Genomic DNA, 21,393 nt, shown 5'->3' on the forward strand with positions numbered 1-21,393 from the left:
TGCACATTCTCCCCTTGTCTGTGTGGGTTTCTGCTGGGTGCTCTGGTTTCCTCCCACAGTCCAGAGATGTGCAGGTTTGGTGGACTGGCAATGCTGAATTACCCACAGTGCCCACGGATGTGTAGGTTAGGTACATTAGCCATGGGAAATGCAGGCTGACAGGGAAAGAGTAGGGGAATGGGGATGGGTCTAGGTGGGATGCTCTTTGGAGGGTTGCTGTGAGCTTTTTGAACTGAGTGGCCTGTTTCCACACTGGGGATTCGATAAAACTAGCTTCTCCTGAACTCGTGAGAGAGTGAGTTTATCAATTGCTAAATGCAACAAGTCATACGGCACCACAAATATGCACAAGTTAGAAACAAGAAATTAGCTCAAAAACCATAAAAGTTAAGAGGGATACGGATACTTCAGCCTTTGGATTGTTTGTGAAGAATAGAAAGTGGGATGTTGTGGCCACTAAGTTGGGCGATCCCCGTGATGTTGATATGAATTCAGCAGTTAATTTTGAGATTCTTGTTGAAATTCTTTTGACCTTGTTTCCCTTTTGACATTGCCCAGGTTTGCAGAGCTCAGAGCAAGAGATTTTCTTTTCTTCTTACCTGCAGCATAGGGCGATGAAACGGCTGTCCCAGAGCCGTGACCTCCGCAACTCCTGAGACCACACGAGCACATTCGCCCAGGAATACACACGGACTGATACGAAAGAACTATCGGGACAACAATACTCAGCGTGGTACTGGAAAAGACAGCATGTACAAACAGAAAACAGCTGTAAATAGTGTCAAGAGGTGAAATCAAGTGATAAAGCTAAATTCATGGCTCTTTGCTTGCGTGCTCATTGTATTCAGAACAAAATCAACAAATTAATAGCACATTTCTAGGTTGACGGGCATGATTTTATAGCTATTACAAAGACATGGTTACAAGGAGATCAACACTGGAGCTAAGTGCGCAGGGCTATACGACATTCCAAAAAGACAGGCAGGAGGGAAAGTGACTGTAAGCAAAGAAATTAGTATGAGAGCAAGAAACGATCTTGGATCGGAAGATGTAGAATCCAATTTTATTTATTTGTTCATGGGAGGAGGACATCCCTAGCTACGCAGTGTTTATTGTCCATCCCTAATTGCCCAGGGGACAGTTCAAAGTCAATCATATTGCTGTGGGTCTGCAGTCACATGTAGGCCAGATCATGTGAGGGTGGCAGTTTCCTTCCCTAAAGCACATCAGTGAACCAGATGAGTTTTTCTGACATTTGGCAATGAATTCATGGTCATCATTATATTCTTAATTCATGATTTTCTTTTATATTGAATTCAAATTCCACCATCTGCTGTGCTGGAATTTGAACACAGGTCCCCAGAATGTTATCTCAGTCTCTGAATTAACAGTCCAGCAATAATACCACTAGGCCATTTCCTCGCCCATCGTGGAACAAGAAAGCCTGTAGCTGACTCCCACTTGGGAAAAACAGTGAACCAGGAGCTTCTTAAATGGGCGATCGCATCTCCTTACATTTTAAGACAGCCATGGATAATCAGGACCTTGTGGGAAGGGACGAAATTGGGGGAGGGAAAATTACATCAGTGTTAGGTAGGAGCTGAGCAGTATTAATTGGGAGGAGCTTTTATTGAACAAAAGCTCAATAGTGGGAGTTATTTAAAGACCTCCTCTTCAGTTCAGAACTGGCCTATTCCAGGGAAGGAGGAATGACAAGGATGGCAATCTAAGGACGTACGGACATAAGAAATAAAACAGGAGTAGGCCATCTGTCTCTTCCAGCTCGTTCCGCTGATCTTTTTTGCGGACTCAGCTCCACTTACCCTCCCATTCACTAGAACCCTCAATTCCTTTCCTGTTCAAAGATCTATCTGTTTTGGCTTTCAAAACATTCAACAAGGGAACCTCAACTGTTTCAGTGGGCAGAGAATTCCACAGATTCACAACCCTTTGGATGAAGAAGCTCATCCTCAACTCAGTTTTATATCTGTTCACACTTATTTTGAGGCTGTGCCCCCGAGTTGGAATTTCGCCCATCAGTGGAAACAATTTCCGATCCATTTGTTTCATAATTTTAAAAGTTTCTATTAGATCACCCCTCATTCTTCTAAATTCCAGTGACTGCAATCCTAGTCTACTCAATCTCTCCCCATACAGCAACATTTTTAATTCTGGAATCAACCTCGTGAACCTCCTTTGCACCCCCTCCGGTGCCAGTACATCCTTGCTCAAGTGAGGAGACTAAGACTGGACAAACTACTCCACACCAAGCCTCACCAGCACCCAAAACAACTGTAGCATACCCTCCCGATTTTTAAACTGCATCACTCTCGCAATGAAGGACACTATTCCATTTGCTGTCTCAATTACCAGCCGCATCTGCAAACTACCTGATTCAGACACAAGGCTGCCCAGCTCCCTCTGCGGAGCAGCATGCTACAATTTTTCACCATTTTAGCAAGACTCCATTTTTCCATAATTGCTACCAAAATGGATACCCTCACATCTACCATCATTGGACTCCATCTGCTGGACCCTTGTCCATTCACTTAAACTTTCTGCATCCTTCCGCAGATTTTCATCGTCCTCTTCAGACTTTACTCTCTCACTCATTTTAGTGTCATCTGTGAACATAGAAAAATATAGTGCAGAACAGGTCCTTCGGCCCTCGATGTTGCGCCAACCTGTGAACTAATCTAAGCCCATTCCCTCACACTATCCCATCATCATCTATATGCTTATCCAAGGACTGTTCAAATGCCCTGAATGTGGCTGAGTTAACTGCATTGGCAGGCAGGGCATTCCACGCCCTTACCACTCTCTGGGTAAAGAACCTGCCTCTGACTCTGTCTTCAATCCATCACCCCTCAATTTGTAGCTGAGCCCCCTCGTACAAGCCAACATCATCATCCTAGGAAAAAGACTCTCACCGTCCACCCTGACTCATCTTTCTCTGATCGTCTTGTATCTTTCTATTAAAGGCCCTCTTAGCCTTCTTCTCCCCAATGAGGACAGACTCGAGTCGCTCAGCCTTCTCTCATAAGACCTTCACTCCAGACCAGGCAACATCCTGGTAAATCTCCTCTGCTCCTTTTCCAATGCTTCCGAATTCGTCCCGCAATGGAGCGACCAGAACAGGTCGCACGAGCGTTTTGTGCAGTTGCAGCATGACATCACGGCTCTGGAACTCAATCCCTCTACCAATAAAGTCTAACACACCGTATGCCTTCTTCACAGCACGATCAACATGGGTGGCAACTTTCAGAGATCTGTGTACATGGACGCCAAGGTCCCTCTGCACATCCGCACTACCAAGAATCTTTCCATTGGCCCAGTATTGTACCTTCCTATTATTCCTCCCAAAGCGAATCACCTCACATTGAACTCCATTTGCCACCTTTCCGTCCAATTTTGCACTTTATCCAAGTCTCCCTGCAACATGCGACATTCTTCCACATTGTCCACCACTCCACCGACTTTAGTGTCATTTGCAAACTTACCAACCCATCCACCTATGCCTGCGTCCGAGTCATTTATAAAAATGACAAACAGCAGTGGGCCAAAAACAGATCCTTGAGGCACACCACGAGTAACCGGACTCCAGGCTGAATATTTTCCATCAAACACCACTGGTTGCCTTTTTACCGAAAGCCAGTTTCTAATCCAAACTGCTCAATCTCCCTCAATCACATGGCTCCGTATTTTCTCCAATAGCCTACCATGTGGAACCTTATCAAAGGCTTTACTGAAGTCCACGTACACTACGTCAACTGGCCTTCTCTCATCCACATGCTTGGTCACCTCCTCAAAATCTCCATGAGGTTTGTGAGACACGACCTGCCCTTGACAAATCCATGTTGACTATCTCCAATCAAATTGTTGCTTCCGAGATGATTATAAACCCGATCTCTTATAACCCTTTCCAAAACTTTTCCTGCAACAGACGTAAGGCTCACTGGCTGTAATTGCCTGGCTCATCTCTACTGCCCTTCTTGAACAAGGGCACAACATTTGCAATCCTCCAGTCCTCTGGTGTTCAACCTGCAGACAATGAGGACTCAAAGATCAAAGCCAAGGGCTCCGCCACCTCCTCCCGAGCTTTCCAGAGAATTCTCGGAAAAATCCTCTCAGGCCCAGGGGATTTATCGAGCTTCACACCTTCTGGAATTGATAACATCTCCTCCTTACTAACCTGAATCCTTTCAAGTCTAATAGCACGTATCTCAGTCGTCTCGACGATATTCTCCTCTTCCTCAGTGAAAACAGATGAGAAATATTCATTTAGCACCTCTCCGATCTCTACCCGGTCCACACACAACTTCCCACTTCTGTCTTTGATTGGCCCTATTCCTACCCCAGTCATCCTTATATTCCTCACATACCTTGAGAAAACTTTACGGATCTCCTTTATTCTACCTGCGAATGACTGCTCAGGACCCCTCCTTGCTCTTCTTAACTCTCTCTTTAAATCCTTCCTTGCTCATCTGTAACTCTCCATCGCATCAACTGATCCATCTCATCTCAACATCACATAAGCCTCACTCTTCTGCTTAACGCGAGATACAATTTCTTTCGTAAACCACGGTTCCCCTACCTTATCACTGACCCCTGCCTGACAGGGACGTACCTATCAAGGACACGCAATATCTGTTACTTCAACCAGCTCCCCATTTCGATTGTCCCCATCCCCTGCATTTTGCTACCCCATTCTTTGCCTCCTAAGTCTTGCCCAATTATAATTGCCTTCCCCCATCTCTAAGTCTTGCCCTGTGGCATGTTCCTCTCCCACTCCATCGCTAAACTAAACGTAACCGAATTATGGTCACTCTCTCCAAAGTGCTCATCGACCACGAAATCAAACACCTGGCCTGGTTCACTGTCAAGTACCAGATCCAGCGTGGCCTCCCCTCTTGTCGGCCCTTCGACGTACCGTGTCGGGAAACGCTCCTGCGTGCATTGGACGAAAACTCATCCATCCGACGTACGAGAGTTACAGCATTTCCAGTCAATGCTTAGGAAGTTAAAGTCTCCCATAATGACCACCCTGTTCCTTTCACTCCTGCCCAGAATCGTTTTGCCAATCCTCTCCTTCAGATCCCTGGAACTTTGCAGAGGCCTATTAAAAAACTCCCAACAGTGTGGCCTCCCCTCTCCTGTTTCTGGCATCAGCCCATCCCACCTCAGTAGACCAGTCCTCCTCAAAAGTAGCTGTGCTACTTCGTCGGAGGGCCATACGAATGCAGTGCCTCATTGTAATGGGATACGAATTGAGGGAATCGCACAATCGGAGGATCAGTACTGAGGTCCTGCAGCACATTCAGCAGAGGGTCACTACTGATGGAGTGCCTTATTGTTAGAGGGTCCGTGCTGAGGGAGTGCATCATTGTCAAAGGATCAAATTGAGATGATGCCTCATTTTAATATGGTCAGTTTGAGGTAGTGCAACACTGTCAGGGGGCCAGGAGTACTGAGGAAGTGCTGAAAATCCCCATGATTAAGGGAAGACCCTCATGTTTAAAATGTCAAAACAGAGAGAGGGCATAATGGCCAGAGGGTCAGTTCTGAGTTTGTACCTTGTTGCCAGGCGGCTAGTTATGACGGAGTACCGAATCTCTGGGAGTGGCTAATCTGTCAGAGAGTCAGGACTGAGGGACTGCTGACCGTCTCTCAGTGCTGTAATTCCCCAGCACTGAACCGCTGGCACACTCTTACTGTTGACCCTCTGAGAGGGCAGTTTCCCTTCGTACTGACTCCCCTCAGTGTAGCACTCCCTCATTGCTAACCCAACTCTGTGTAGCATACCATTAATATTGACCCTCTGACAGTGCAGTGCTCTGTGATGACTCACTGTTCTGACAGTGCAGTTCTCCCTCAGTAGTGACACTCTGACAGTGCAGCACTTGCTAAAAATTGGTCTTCCGACAGTGTGGAGCTCACTCATTGATGACACTGACAATGCAGCACTCCCTCAGTACTTACTCTACAACACTTCAGCACGTGCTCATCATTGACCCTCTGACAGTATTGCAGTCACTTAATATTGAGCCTCAGTCCTGGAGCACTGTCTGAAGATTGACCTCCTGACAGTGAAGCTCTCCCTTAATATTGACCCTCTGAGAGGGTGACTTTCTCTCAGTGCTGACCCTTCAGCGGTGTTGCATGACTTACCACTTTCCCATCACCACCTTATGCTACCGTGCCCCCCCCCCACCACCGCATCAACATCATCTTTCTGAAATTGTTGCATTCCCTGAATTTTAACACTCTGATAATGCAGAATTCCTTCAATATTGACCCAATGAGAACATAGCAGACCCTTCTTATTGATGCTCTGACAGTGCAGTGCTCCCTGAAAACTGGCCCTCCCTCAGTGCAGCACTCCCGTAGTAAAGAGCTCCCCCCCCGGCCTGACCCCTATTCAGTGCTGAGCTGCACTCAGTGCTGAACCCCCCCACCCCGAGTGCTGACCTCCCGTAAGCTGAACCACTACAGTGCTCATTGTTGACCGGCCACTGAGTGCACATCCCCGCTTAGTGCAGCTCTCCCACTGTGCTGACTCCCCCTCAGTGCTAACAACCCACAGTGCAGTACCCCCTCAGTGCTGACCACTTTCAATTCTGACACCGCACTCCTTGTCAAGGAGACAGAATCAAGGCAGTGCGACAGGATTAGAGTGTCAGTGCTGTGGTACAGTAGTACTCTGAGGGTCAGTACACAGGGAAAGATTCATTGTCAATGGGTCAGTTCTGAGGCTGTGCTACTTTGTCAGAGGGCCATACTAATGTGGTGCCTCATTGTGGGGCACATTGTGGGGTTGACACTGAGGGCGGTGTGGGTGAAAAGAATGAGAGAGTGTTGCACTGAGCAGGGACAGCATCCAAAGAGTGCTGCACTGAGCAGGGTCAACACTGAGGGAGTGCTGCACTGAGGTCGGGTTAGCATTGAGAGGTGGTCAGCACTGAGGCAGTGATGGGGTGTTAGCACTGAGGGAGTGCTGCACTGAGGTCGGGTTAGCATGGAGAGGCGGTCAGCACTGAGGCAGTGATGGGGTGTTAGCACTGAGGGAGTGCTGCACTGAGTGGTACTCAGCACTGGGATGGTGTCAGCACTGGGGAAGTGCTCCATGAAGGGGGTTTCAGCAACGAGGGGCGAGTTTGCACCGAGATTCTGATATTCATGGAACAAGAATTCCAATGGTTCCTCCATTCAATCCTGCCAAGACATAAGGGCGAGGTTAGTTGTAACATTTTCAATATTTCACTCAGATTAGTTCAAGGGTCAGAATTTGTTTAAGGTTGAAAGAATTGAATACTCAGTGAGAGAAAGAGAGTGTATGAGAAACAGGGGCTGGCTCCATGCAGGATCAGTGCGGTTAGCTGTGCTGCTGAGGAACTGGCTGAAGGGTCCTGATTCTGTTCGTTCCCAGAAGCTATTTTAAAGCTGAATGAAGTCCAGGAAACAGGAGAAGCCCTAGGAGCCACTGGACAGATCGAAATGGCAAAGTTAGGGCTCAGGACTTGGTGCTGTAAGGTGTTAGGGGTTCACAAATAATTCAGCAAATGAGGAATTGGAACCCCTGATTCATTGCTAGCAAGGCTTTGGGAATTAGACATTAGACATCAAATAGTCTTATTTTGTTAAGTTTTCCAATACAGTTAAGTTATTCCAATTCCTCTTTTCTTTGTTGTATTTTAGCTGCAGTGTTTACTTAATGTAAAGTACTTTGATGAATCAAATTGCATCTGGAACACAGTTCCTCACATTTACCTGCAAAATAAGAAAAAGTTAGGGTCTAAGCTACCTTTGTAATACATTTTGAGGGATTCAGGTCTGATCGATAATTCTTTCTTTGCTCCATATTCCCCAAATTCAAGTATCTCATGGAATTCGGAGCCCATTTTTGAAAAATACAGTGGGAAAGCCGCACCGACACAGACAGCCCCTGAACAAATATAACAGTAGTCCCACACTGTACAGTGATGGTTATGGAGCTCTCCACTGCTCTATGTTCATTTTCTACCCAGTCTTCCTGTATGTAACGTGAGGAATCTCTGACCACAGCTCATTGTTGGAACTTGTTCTGTTCATTGCCCGCAGTGAGACCCCCACCCATTGGGTTGGACACCTTCCCAACTTAACACCACTCTCCCCTATGATCTGCCCCAACGCCACCACTGCTGCGTTGTCTTATTTTATTTTCTAGTACAGTTTTCTTGGCAGGCAGGGTATGTTCATGAAAGAACCAGGTTACCAGCTCACTTTATGAAGAAAGTGCTTCCTGACATTCTCCTTTGAATGGCCTGACATGAAGATTATCCCAATGTTGGTCAGAGGTTGGTGGGAAAACCACATGACGGCTTGTGATTTGAAATAAACCTGTTACACCATAACCTGGTGTCATGTAACTTCTGACTTTCTCCACTCCAGCCCAACACTGGCACCTCCTCCTCATGGTGTACTTCATGAAGGTGGTGCCCGCTCTAACATGGGGAGAGTTGCTGCCAATTTGTGCAAAGCAAGATGCCACAAACAGCAATGTGGCAATGAGCTGAGAATCAATCACTTTACTGAGTTTAATTGATATAAAGACAGAGATTGTGAGGTGGGTCACAAATGCCCCATTAGTGAAGGAAACCTGCTGTTTTATCCTGGTCTGTGTGTATACATGATTACAGTCTCAAACACTGATGTGGTTAATTCTTAACTACGCTCTGAACTCCTCTCTCTGTTTGTGTCCGGTCAGTGGCTCAGGAAAAAAGCCACCCACCATCTTTTCAAGGGGCAATGAGGGAGGGGCAATGAATGTCGACACTGAAAATAAATGGAGTGCATCGCTTCTCAATATGCATCAGAGCATCAACCCAAAACTATAGCACAGTAATTAATGGCTGTATTTACAGGGAGAGACTCCAATAAATGGTCAGCAAGTTTGGTCATTGCTGGAACGTGTTGAGTGTTTTCCTAACTGCAATCCTCATCTTGCTATGTGCGTGAAAGTGTGAATGCTTCATTCAATTTTGCTTGAAATATTTGCTCCCATTTTTCTTCCTTCAGTTAGTGACTGCTCCTTTGGGGCTAGACACCAGACACTTCTGTATGTGGCCCCCATGTCCCTCTGATCCAGAGTGGGCCTTCCATTGTTGTGTGTCCACATGAGAAACCATGGTTTGTTTTGATCTGGAATATGTAGCTTGTTTGGGAAGTGAAAGCACATTTCAACAGAACGTCCAGACATGTAACTGTATCTGTACTGCACTGACTCCCTCATTTACAATAACCACACTGTGATATTGTGTTATAGCAGGAGGAAGACAGGCGGCTGAGGAGGCAGCTGCAAAGACCAATGAGAATGCACCGACCGACAGTCAACTCTCTGTGAGACACCAGGTACAGAAGCAGTTTGCACTCACTCCAAAGCTTTACGCTCAGCGTTTAGTCAGTGAGACATGTTGCAATTTACAAATCCAAGACCTTTCTCCCCACCACCATCACCATTTTGAAGGTGCCCAGTGATGTGACTGTGCACAGGGACGAGGACACAGAATATGCACAGATCAGATTCTGTCCAAACTGTGAGAGAAACAGTAAGAGGGATGTTAGAGAGTGCCGCACTGTTGGAGGGTCAGGGCTGAGGGAGCGCCGCACTGTCAGAGGGTCAGAGCTGAGGGAGAGCTGCACTGTCGGAGGGCCAGAGCTGAGGGAGTGCTGCACTGTCAGAGGGTCAGTGCTGAGGGAGTGCTGCACTGTCAGAGGTCAGAACCGAGGCAGTCCCATCATCTCGGAGGGTCAGTCCTGAGGGAATGCCACGCTTTCATTGGGTCAGTTCTGAGGGAGTGCTGCACTGTTGAAAGGTCAGTACTGAGGGACTGCTGCACTGTTGAAAGGTCAGGACTGAGAGAGTGCTGCACACTTGGAGGGGCAGTAATGAGGGTGCTGACCCCATTCTGAGTAAGGGTCATGGACTCAAAATGTAAGCCGCTTTCTTTTCCCAGAGCCTCTCAGACTCGCTGAGTTTTGAGCAATTTCTTTTATTGTTTCAGAATTACAGCATCTCCAGTTCTTTATTTTATTGTTCATAAGTTTGGTGTCAACTGTTTATTGTGTTGCTGCTGTGGAATCTTTCTGTGCATGATCCACAGCTGCACGTCCTACACTATAGCATTGAATACACTTCTAAAAGATGCTGGCTCTGAAGGTTTTTGGAATGTACCATTTGAGTCAAGAAGAGAACTCAAATCCAAATTTGATACACAAACTATGACACTGTAACTCAAGGGTGAGAAAGGTTAGAGACTAGAAAGTGGAGAGAGAAATGACACGCGGTATGACAGACAGATACAGGGAGAGGGGAGGTGTGGGTGGAAAAAGTTAAATTCACTGAACTGTGTATAACACTCATGAGGCTGCGCAGCAAGTTCCCCCAAATGTGCCAGCAAATTGTGAGAATATCTTCATTTCCATTCCTTTAACAGAACTCTGCAGTGTCGAAGATGCCATTTTTCAGATGGCACATTAAGCTGCACCGTCTGCCCTCTGGGAGGGTGATAAAAGACCCATGGCCATGATTTGAAAGAGAAGCAGGGAGCAGTTCTCCTCAGTGTCTGGGGCCTTCCGCTATCTCCGTCAAACAAAACAGCCATTAAAAATGTGATGTTAGTTATTCTAATACTGTTGTCGGGAGATTTGCTGTGTGCAAATTCACTGCTATACTTCCTACATTACATCAATGACTACAGTTCAATAAATGAAGCCCTTCAGTGACTTGGAGTATTTGTGATGTTCAGTCTCTGTGAACAATGAGCTTCAGTTTTCAAGGTAAGAAAGAGAAGGGTGAACCCTGATTAAACCCCTGATCCTCGACTGACTCTTATGAGGTTGTGCAATAATTTAAACCTATCCACGCCAGTAAATGGTGTGAGAACATCTCCTGTTTCAATTTCTCTGAGGGGATCATAGGATAACTTGGTGGTTACTGACCATCAGAACACAACTCGGGACACCACTAGAGTTGGGGAGACACCAGCTCCCCGGGCTGTCTTTGCTCGTGCAGTGGTAGGAGATGCTAGACACCAAAACGGAAATAAAGACCTTCTCTACGACAATATCATCTTCTCAAAGCTGCCCAGCAGAGACGGGGCTGTGCACAGGGACAAGGACACAGAACATGCAGAGACACAGGGAGAGCAAGTGCGTATTCTGTAGGTGACTCAGGATGTATTGTAACCTTAACAAGTCAAACAGTGTTTTAGATTAGTTTATAATTCAAGATTATTCTAACTGTCTTCCTGGAAAAGTACAGTCCCTACAACATGGGGCTGATACTAATACACTCACTCAGAAGTGACCCTCCAGCAAAGCAGCCCTGCCTCAGAACTGACCCTGTGACAATGAGCTACTCCATCAGCAGTGAATCTGTAATCACGTGGCACTCCCTCAATTCTGAAAACATTACACTGAGGCACTCCTACAAAGACCTCTTCGTTTTAGGGATTATTTACAGTCATCCCTGTGTTTTACAGGTTATTGAAAGGGGTCACTGTTTTCGGGTTTATTTTCACCCTCCAATCTTGCAGCACTCCCTCAATTCAGGCGTGTAGCAGTAATGTCTCCAGGCTGAATCTTGACAAGTGTTGCAAACCCTCAATTCTGATCTGCTCAAAATGAGCCACTGACTGAGCATTGGCCTTCTGACAAAAAGTCACTTATTCAGAACTGGCCTTCTGACAATGTGACACTCGTCCACATCTGACCCTCCAGCAATGAGGTACTGCCTCAGATCCGCTGACAGTAAAGCACTGCCCCCTCAGTTCTGACCCTCTGACAGAGCTGCAATACTTCAGGACTGAACTTCTAATCATCTTGTACTCCATCAACTCTGAATCCAATGCACTGAGCTACTGACTCAGTATTTACAGTCTGCTCCTAATACACCCTCAGAATTGACCCTAAGGCAATGTGACCCTGCCTCAGAACTAACTCTGTGACAATGAGGCACTTACTCAGCGCTGAATCTCTAATTGTGTAGCACTCCCTCAGTTTTTAGGCACTCCTTCCAGACTGGCACACTCTCAAGGCTGATCCTGCAGCAATGAGGAATTGCCTGACAACACAGCCACGAACAACAAGGCCCTCTTTAGGACAGTGTCTGATAACGAGGCACTCACTTGGTTCTGAGCCTCTGACAATGAAGCACTTGCTCAAGTCTGACCACATTAAAATGAGGCACCCTCAAACTGATCTGAAACACCTCAGTTTCGACCTTCTGATGGCTCTGAAGTGCCTCAGTTTATATCCTCTGACCGGTCTTTTAATTCTGACACAATTACAGTGAAGGTCAGCCTCCGTGCTGACACTCCCTCTGACAGTGTTGCACACCCTGAGCATCACTGACAGTTTCAGCGTTCCCTTCATATGGACCAACTCACAATGCAGCACTCCCCTAACATTATTATTTATATTGACGATCTGACAGTACAGCCCACCTCAGTGCTGACCCTCCGACAGCGCAGCATTCCCTCATTACTCACCCTTTGATACTGTAGCCCACCTTTGGTAATGACACTCTGACAGTGTCACACTCCCTTACTATCGGCCCTTCAACAGTGCAGCACTCCCTCAATGATGACACCGTAACGATGCAGGATTCCCTCAGTCCTGGCTCTGCAACAGTCAAGCATTCAATCAACACTGACCCTCTGTTAGTGCAGTATACCCCTAATATTGATCCTGTGACAGTGCAGCACTCCCTTAATATTGGCCTTCCGACAGAGTGGCACTTTCTTGACGAAGGCACTCTGACAAAACAGTTTTCCCTCATTGCTGATGCTCTGGCAGTGCAGCATTCTGTCATCACTGGCACCTTGCCAGTGGAGCTACATGCTTCTTATTGACCCTCCACAGTGCAGCACTGCCTCTCTACTGACTCTACAACATTAATATTGATCCCCGAACGGGAGGTTCTCTTTCATACCCACCCCCACAAAGAGAAGCCCTCCCTCATCTTTCACCCTCTGACAGTGCAGCACTCCCTTAATATTAACCCGCTGCCAGTGTGGCACTCCGTTACAGTGCAGAACTCCAACAAAGTGATCATCTGAGTGTCGCGCACACACTCAATATTGACCCTCCAACAGCGTAGCCCTCCCTCAGAACTGACCGTCTGACATCGATACACTGATAGTGTCACAATTCTGTAATATCGACCCCCACTGACGCAGCAGAACTCTCTCAATATTGGCCTTCGGACAGTACTGCGCTACTGATCCTTCGGCGGTGCCTCTTGATATCAATCCTCTGACATTATAGCACTCCCTCAGTACTAACTCTCTGAACGTGCAGCACTCTCTCAGGTCTGATTCTGCGCTATTTCAGCACTCCCACGTCATTAACCCTCTGACAGTGCAGCACTCCATTCATATTATATTGTATTTATCAACCCTCCAACAGTGCACTATTTCCTTAATATTGGACCTCTGTTTGGACAAGCTGACAGCATCTCATGTTCTTTATCGACAGAGAGTCAGTTCTGTGGTAGTACCTCATTGTAATGGGTCAGAGTGGGTCTAATCAGTCCAACCCCAAACCTAACCGTGGCTTCAGGCCTAAGCCTAGCCTCAGGCCTAACACTCACCCTCAACCTAAGCAGAAGCCTCAGCCCCAAACCTAAATGTGGTCTGAGCTCTAACCCTAACCATAGACTCAGCCCTAAGCCTAACCTCAGCCTTAACCCAAAACCTCTCCCGAGCCCCACCCCGAACTCCAAACTTAACCTCATTAGTAACCCTAACTCCACCCTCATCCAAAACCTCGTCCAATCCTCACACCTAATCCCTAGCCTTGGTCCTAACCCAAACCCTAACCCTCGCCACCCTCTCACGCTAACCCTCATTGTTAATTAGTGAGTACTGAGGTATAGCAGCACTGTCAGAGCATCAGAATAGTGGGAGTGAACTATTGTCAGACTGTCAATACTGAGGCAGTGTCTCATTATAGAAGGGTCAGAATTGAAGCACTGCCACGCTAACAGAGACTCAGTACTGAGGTACGGCAACAGTGTCATCGAATCTGAACTGTGAGTGTGCATTATTGTCAGAGGGTCATGATCTGAGGCAGTGTCTCCTTGTGAGAGGGTCAGGACTGACAGAGAGCCATCCTTGCCTGACGGTCAGTACTGAGGCACTGCTTCTTTGTCAGGGGGTCTGGAGGGATAGTGTCTCATTGTTGGTCAGTCCAGTGTGAGGCAGTAGCTCATTGGTGGAGGGTCAGTCCTCAGGGTGGGCGGATGATGTGGAGGTGCTGGTGTTGGACTTGGGCGGACAAGGCTGAGTATTGACACTCTGCTACAAATGCACTCTCTCGTTCTGACCCTCTGATAAAGGCAAACCCCCTAATTGCTGACACTCTGCCAAGTAGGCACTGGCTCAAACAGACCCTCTGACAATAGGCCACTGACCCTCTGATAGAGCTGCAGTACCTCAGTGAGGCAGTGGCACTCCTTGAATTCTGATCCCATTACAATCAGGCACTGAGTCAGTACTGACGCTCTGCCAAAGAGGTACTGCCTGAAAACTGACCCAATGACAATGAGGCACTCCATCAGGACTTACCTCTGACAGTGTGAGATTACCTCTGTACTGACCTTCTAAAATGGGTGGCACTCCTTCAATTCTGACCCCCTTACAACACAGCCCTGCTGCAGTGCCGACCCTCTGACAACAGGGCATTCTCTGAAGCCTGATCCCCTCAAGATGAGGTCATACTTCGGTATTAACACTGACAAAGAGTCACTTCCTCTATATTGACCCTCTCATCGTGCGGCACACCCTCAGTTCTGATCTTACGACAATGGGGCACTTTTGACCAGCTGACAGTGGTGCTCTCCCTCAGTTCTGACACCTCCACAGTTCTGCACGACCTCTGTACTGACTCTCAGTACTGACTCTATTCTGATCCATTACAATGAGGCGCTGCCTCACTTGTGGTTGTACAACAATGGTGCACTCCATCGATTCTGCGCCGCACACAGTGCTGGAATACTTCCGTACTGCCCTGTAATTGTGTGGCACTCCCTTAATTTTGACCCCCTTACACTGAGGCTGTGCCTCAGTATTCACCTCTGAAAATAATGCACTCCTACAGATCTGGCCCTCTGATGCTACTGCAATAACTTAGATTTATCGGCTCGTCACGTGGTTAGCTTCAATGCTGATGCCATTACACGGAGGCAGTTTCTCAGAACTGACCTTCTCACAATGGCACTCCCTTCGGACTGTCAGATACAGCCACACTACCTCCGTTTTGACCCTCTCATCACGTGGCAGTCCCTCAATTCTGAACTCCTCACAATGAGTCGCTAACTCAGTATTGACCCTCTGACAAAGAGGCACTCCCTTAGGGCTGACCTTGCACCAATCAGATACTGCCTCACACCAAACCCTCTCGAATAATGAGGCACTGCTTCAGTACAGACCCTCTGACAAAGACGCACTGCCTCAGAACTGACTCTCCAGCTATGGCAACCGGCCACAAAACGGACCTGCTGACAATGAGGCACTTCCCACCATCTCCAATCATGTGGCATATCTCTAATCCTGTGGCCCTCTCTCAGTTCTGTCGCCATTGCATTGAGGCATTCCCTCTTCGTTGATCTTCTGAACTCCCTCAAGACTGACCATCCACCGTTGGTGCACTACCTCAGATCTGACCCACTGACAGTCCTACAATCTGTCACCATTCCATGTAGCATTCCAGCAATTCTGACCCCATTTCAATGAGACGCTGTTTCAGATGGTCACTCTGAAAACGAAGCGCATTCTCAGGACTAAATCTCCGAAACTAAAGCACTTCCTCAGTACTAACTCTCTGGCAGGCAAGTATTGGGGGTTAGATTAGGGCTGAGGTTAGACTTGGAGCTTAGGCGAGGGTTGGGGTTGAGGCTAAGCGTTAATTGGGGCTGTGTGTTACGGTTCATTTTAGGGCTGAAGCCATAGCTAGTGGTAGGGCTGAGGCTCACTTTAGGGCTGAGACTAGATGTTCGGTCTGAGGATCAGCATTAGGGCTGAGGGTAGGGAGGGTTTACGCTGAGGATAGGGTTAGGGTTAGGGTTAATGCTGAGGTGAGGGTTAGCCCGAGGCGAGCGTTTGTATGGGTTTAGGGCTGAGGCTGGGTTTAGAGTCAGGGTTCGGGCAAAGAGTCGCTGCCTCAGAACTGACCTGCTGACAATTAGCCAGTGCATTAGGTACTGATGAGCTAATAAAAAGGCCCGCTCTCAGCACTGACACTGCAGCAATGAAGTTTTGTCTCACAACTAACTCACAAAGGGCTCATAATTGAGGAAGTGCCGAATGATGAAAGGGTGCGGACTGAGGTGTTGTATAACTGTCAGAGGGTCAGAACTGAGGTATTGCGTCATTATCAGATGGTCAATTCTGCAGCAGTGGCCCACTGTAATAGGGTCAGAAAGGTCATACTGAGGTCTTGCAAGATAGGGTCAGAACTGTTGGAGTGATTCATTATCAGAGGGTAGGCACTGAGGCATTGAAGCATTGACAGAGGGTCAACACACTGTCTGTATTGAACATGTGGCAATAATGTTCTGACTCCATAACATCAAGGCACTGCCTCAAAACTGACCCTTAAGACTGACCCTCGCACAGTGCTGCATTGCCTCAGTCGTGATGCTGCATTCGTGTGGTACTAGCAGTTCCAACCCCATGAATAGGATGGGCTGAAGGGTAACATTTCTTGATATTTGAGAAATGGTTGACTTTGAATGAGTCCTGTCAGCATTCCTGTTTTACAGTTAATTTTATTTCTGTAACTGGTTTTTTTCTTTGCCAAGTTGTTTGTTACACCGGAGCAGAGGGAGCATTTTGTTCCTCGGCACTGGACGTCATCTCGGAACGAGACCGCGAACGGTGCCAGGAACAACCTCAGCCTCCAGGCCAGCCATTGATCGAGGGGTCCCTCACGGCCACAAGAACATGAGGCTTATTCTTTTTTACTCTCTACTTGTTAATCTTTTTAATTACTCTTTCTCCATCTTTTATTTCCTCAATAAATGTTCATCTTTCAGAAAATTGGCAAGCATTCCTTTAACTGCACTTGATAGAATCACAAAAGAACCACTTCGATGCACGCTGTCATCAAAAACACACCATTATTATGAGGCACTGCCTCAGCATTGATCCTCTGACAATATCGCACTCCCACAGATTTGACCCTTTGACAACGAAGCAAGGCCTCAGTATTGAAGCTCTGACAATGCTTCAATCCCTCAGTTCTGACCATCTGACAAGGAGGCACCTTTATTTCTGACCCTCTCACAGTAGCAATATCTCAGGACTGACCTTCTATTTGTATGGCACTGCCTCACCTTAGAATGAGGTGCTGCCTCAGTCTTGACCTTCTGACAATAATGCACTCCCACAGTTCGGACCCTCTCATATTGCTGCATTTCCTCAATACTGACACTAAAAATGTGTGGCAGATCTTTAGTGCTGATCCTTTTACAAGGAAGCATTGTCTCAGTATTGACCACCTGACAATGATGAACTCTCACAGGGGTCAGGACTGAACCCCTGTCAATGAGGCACTTCTTCAGTGCCCGCACTCATTATTCGCCTTCTGACAAAGCTTCAATACCTCAGTACTGACCCTCTCACAGGGCCGATCTTCTGTCAAATCTAGAGAATTAATACAGAGGTGGTGTTTCTTATTAGAGGGTCTGCCTGAACTCTTGGTTTAAGTGTTCAATAAATTGTGACAACCTGAAAGAAGTAATTCTTCCCTGAATTAATAGGCAGCCAATTTGAAAATGTGGCCTCTGGTCGTAAAATCTTTCACAAATGGGAGTAATCTCTACGGATATACACTATCAAGCCTCTTAAGAATCTTAAATGTCGAAAAAATAAGTTTTTTTATAATCTTATAAACTCCAATGAATGTAGCCCAACTTTCCTAAGCATAGCAATTCCCTACGCCATTTCCGAAATCAACCCAGTCAACATGAGGTGTTCGGCCTCCGCAGCACTCGCTCTGTGGCCATACATGACTTGAAAAGTTACCATCCTGCTGCTACGACTCTACTTCTTTTAAGATGCAGTCCTCTGTCCATCCGAACATACTATCCTTGAACACACGGACTCTTTTCTTTTGAGACACCTTATGAGCTGAACCTTATCAAATGCTTTGTTGAAATCTCAATGTACTACATCAACTGGTGGTCCTTCATCAGTAATGTTTGTTTCCTTCTCAAAGCACTGTAGCAAGTTTGTCAAGTGTTATTTCCCCTTTATGAACGGATGTTAACTCTGTAGGATGTTATAGCACACTCAATACCCTGTTATTTCATCTTTCATTGCCGGCATGAACATCTACCCAGGTTGACCTAAATTGGCAATACTTGCTTACTATTTTGTCGAAGGATCTTTGTAATAATGGTGTTATGTTCACAATCTTACAATCTAAGGATTCTTGGGAGATTATCATCAGTGCCTCCATTGTATCCGTAGCTGCGTTGTTCAACATGAGAGGATACAGCGCATCATACCCCTTGGATATTTTCTGTCCTGATTGGAGTCATGTTTGGAATTCTGTGCAGTGACATTCACTTTTAACAGTTTGCTAAATACTACCAGGAACAGAAATTGTCATCCAGCTGCAACTAAAGCTTTCAGCACAGAAGGAAGTGTTTCAATTCATTATGAACCTATTAACTCCTGAAAAGGGCAATACAATTTGCCTCAGTCCGTAAATGTTCTTTCTCCAACATCCTGAGATGCATTATCTGTATTTCTTCAAATTTACCACAGATTCTGTTTCAATCACCCTTTCAGCAATACGCATGACAACAATTCGGCATTCTTAGTCCCCCTGTAGTCTCCGTTGCACACGTGCATTGTTAGATGATTATTTATTTGTGTGTCTGCTTTTTTGCTCGAATGGAGAAAGGTAAATTTCTCTTCTTTTGTCATCAGAACTATTGCCTCCTCACTCTCATCTTCCTTGTTTTATCCTGTGCTGGAATATTTAATTTGTTGACATATCTGAAATATGTTGTTGAATGGATCGGGTTTTGTAACATTGCATTCCCCATAGACCATCTACCGATGCTGTTGCTTGTTCTAACAGTTATTATCTCGCAGAGTGGAAAATGCAGTTTGAAAGCAATGGAACGTTATCGATGAAGAAGTTGATGCATAAATTGCTGCGATCTTCTAAACTACAAACTCACCTTCAATTCTTTCTCGGTCAGAGCATTATGCCGGCGCAAATGAATCGTGTTCTCAATGGGACTTCCAAAACCATGGAATTGAATTTGCACATTGATTTCTTCTTCCCTCTTCAGAAATGCAATGTTGTATCGTGATGAAGCTTCCAAGGCGATGATTGTGTCCTTCAATGAACGGAAAAGTGACTCTTAGATTCATGGAAATATTTCACTACTTCTGTCGACATGAAAGGCAAACATTCTCCCTGCATATGACCCAATCACATTTTATCGTATCTTTCTGATTTTACACGCCATGGGATAATCATTGCAGTGTAACAGAAATGTTGATCATGGAAATTTATCACTGTTTTCATAAATAATGGCATATTTTCAACATCTTGCAATTGTATGAAGGCTCAGTCTCATCACACCTCGCCTGCTGCACAAAGACATTCTTACACTGCTTTGAATGTGAGGGCTCAAACAAAACACAATCATGACACAAATGCATCAACACACTACTTTCAGTAGGATCTGATATCCTTGCCAGGCACTGGAGGGGTTGCGGAGACTGGTGAGTGGATAAAGTCGTTCCTCTGTTCAAGCAGGAAAACAGGGACCTTCCAAGAAACTACAGACTGGTGGGTGTCTCATGTCTCAAAAGTATGGGCTAATAAGGGACAGCCAGCATGGCATTATACGGGGCAGGTTATGTCTTACCAAGTCAGTTGAAGTTTTCAAGGAGGTGACAAGGGTGATCAATTCGGGTAGAACAGTTGATAACATATGCATGGATTTTACGAAAGTTTTCAACAAGGTTCCTCATGGTATGCTCATCCAGAAGATTAAGATCCATGAGATCCATGGTGACTTGGCCTGCCCATATAAGGCAGACGGTTGCGGTGGAAGGCTAACAAAGATAACACAGTGTAGGGCTGGAGGAACACAGCAGGCCAGGCAGCATCAACAATGTCAGCTTTCCTGTTCCTCTGATGCTGCCTGACCTGCTGCGTTCCTCCAGCTCCACACTTGGTGAACTCTGATTCCAGCATCTACAGTTCTTGCCGTCTCAGTGGTGGAAAGCTGTTTGTCTGGCTACAGCTCAGTGACGAGTGGTGTTCCGCATCTATGTGACTTCTGCTGTTTGTGATATATGTAAATGACTTGGTGGCAAATGTAGACGGGGGATTAGTAAGTTTGCAGATGATATAAGGACCAATGGACTTGTGGACAGCATGGAAGGTTGTCAAAGGACACAGCAAGATACAGACCAATTGCAAACTCGAGCGGAGAAATGGCCGATGGAATTTAATCTGGGCAGGCATGAGGTGTTGCATTTTAGGAGACCAAGTGTTAAGGAAAGGGATACACAGTTAATGGCAGGACCCCAAACAGCAGTGAAGTCCAGAGGGATCTTGGGGTCCTAGACCATAACTCCCTGACAGTAGCCACACAAGTAGATAGGGTGGTCAAAAAGGCATATCGCATGCTTGTCTTTATGCTGAGGGAAACTCAGTGCAAGAGTCAGGATGTCACATTGCAGCTTTACAAGACTTTGTTGAGACCACACAGAGTATTGCATTCAATTCTGGCCGCCACATTACACTAAGGATGTGCAGGCTTTGGACAGGGTGCAGAAGAGATTTACCAGCATGCTGACTGGAATAGAGGGTATGAACGAGAAGGAGGAGCTGGAAAAACTCTTCGTTTTCTCTGGAGCAGTAGAAGCTGAGGGCAGGCTTGATAGAAGTCTATAAAATTAGGAGATACATAAATACAGCTAACGGTCAGAAAATTTCTCCCCCGGAGTTGAAGTGTCCACTATTCGGGGGCATGCATTTACGCTGGGGGGGGGGGGGGGGGGGGGGAGTTCAAAAGAGATGTGAGGGGCAAATATTTCACACTAAGCATGTTAAAAGTGTGGAATACATTGCCCGGGGTGGTAGTGGATGCAGATACGATGAAAGCATTTAAAAGGGTCTTTTAGTTAAGTGCACGAATATGCAAGGAATGGAGGACTATGGATCAAGGACAGGGATTTTTTCATTTGTTGTCATGTTTGGCCCAACATGGTGGGCCAAAGGGCACATTCCTGTTGCTGTAGTGTTCCAAGTTTTATGCTCATTTGTATCATGATTGCAAAAAGTAGGATTGGGAAGAATTTTTGAGAAGCGTTTGAG

The 21,393-nt window shown here is 46.3% G+C and overlaps 1 protein-coding gene across 8 annotated transcripts in view; it reads right to left on the minus strand.

Annotated features, from left to right (window-relative positions):
• LOC132208548 (utrophin-like) overlaps positions 1 to 19,392 on the minus strand; it is a 35,222-nt gene extending 15,830 nt beyond the window's left edge. For 2 of the 8 annotated variants that reach the window (XR_009444667.1, XM_059644047.1), the window contains exons 1-2: positions 19,235 to 19,392; positions 600 to 736 (exon numbers count right to left, since the gene is read on the minus strand). Coding sequence is in view for 6 of the 8 variants with exons in the window: in XM_059644047.1 (XP_059500030.1) it covers positions 600 to 672 (73 nt within the window). In the remaining 2 variants the exon portion in view is untranslated. Of the gene's footprint in view, positions 1 to 599; positions 737 to 12,527; positions 13,806 to 19,234 lie in introns of those variants that run through there. The other 6 variants (XM_059644045.1, XM_059644044.1, XM_059644046.1 and 3 more) reach the window with 5 other exon arrangements.
• Between the last annotated feature and the right edge of the window lie 2,001 nt (positions 19,393 to 21,393).

The sequence above is a fragment of the Stegostoma tigrinum genome, unplaced genomic scaffold, assembly GCF_030684315.1.
Source record: "Stegostoma tigrinum isolate sSteTig4 unplaced genomic scaffold, sSteTig4.hap1 scaffold_463, whole genome shotgun sequence".
Taxonomy (NCBI): domain Eukaryota; kingdom Metazoa; phylum Chordata; class Chondrichthyes; order Orectolobiformes; family Stegostomatidae; genus Stegostoma; species Stegostoma tigrinum.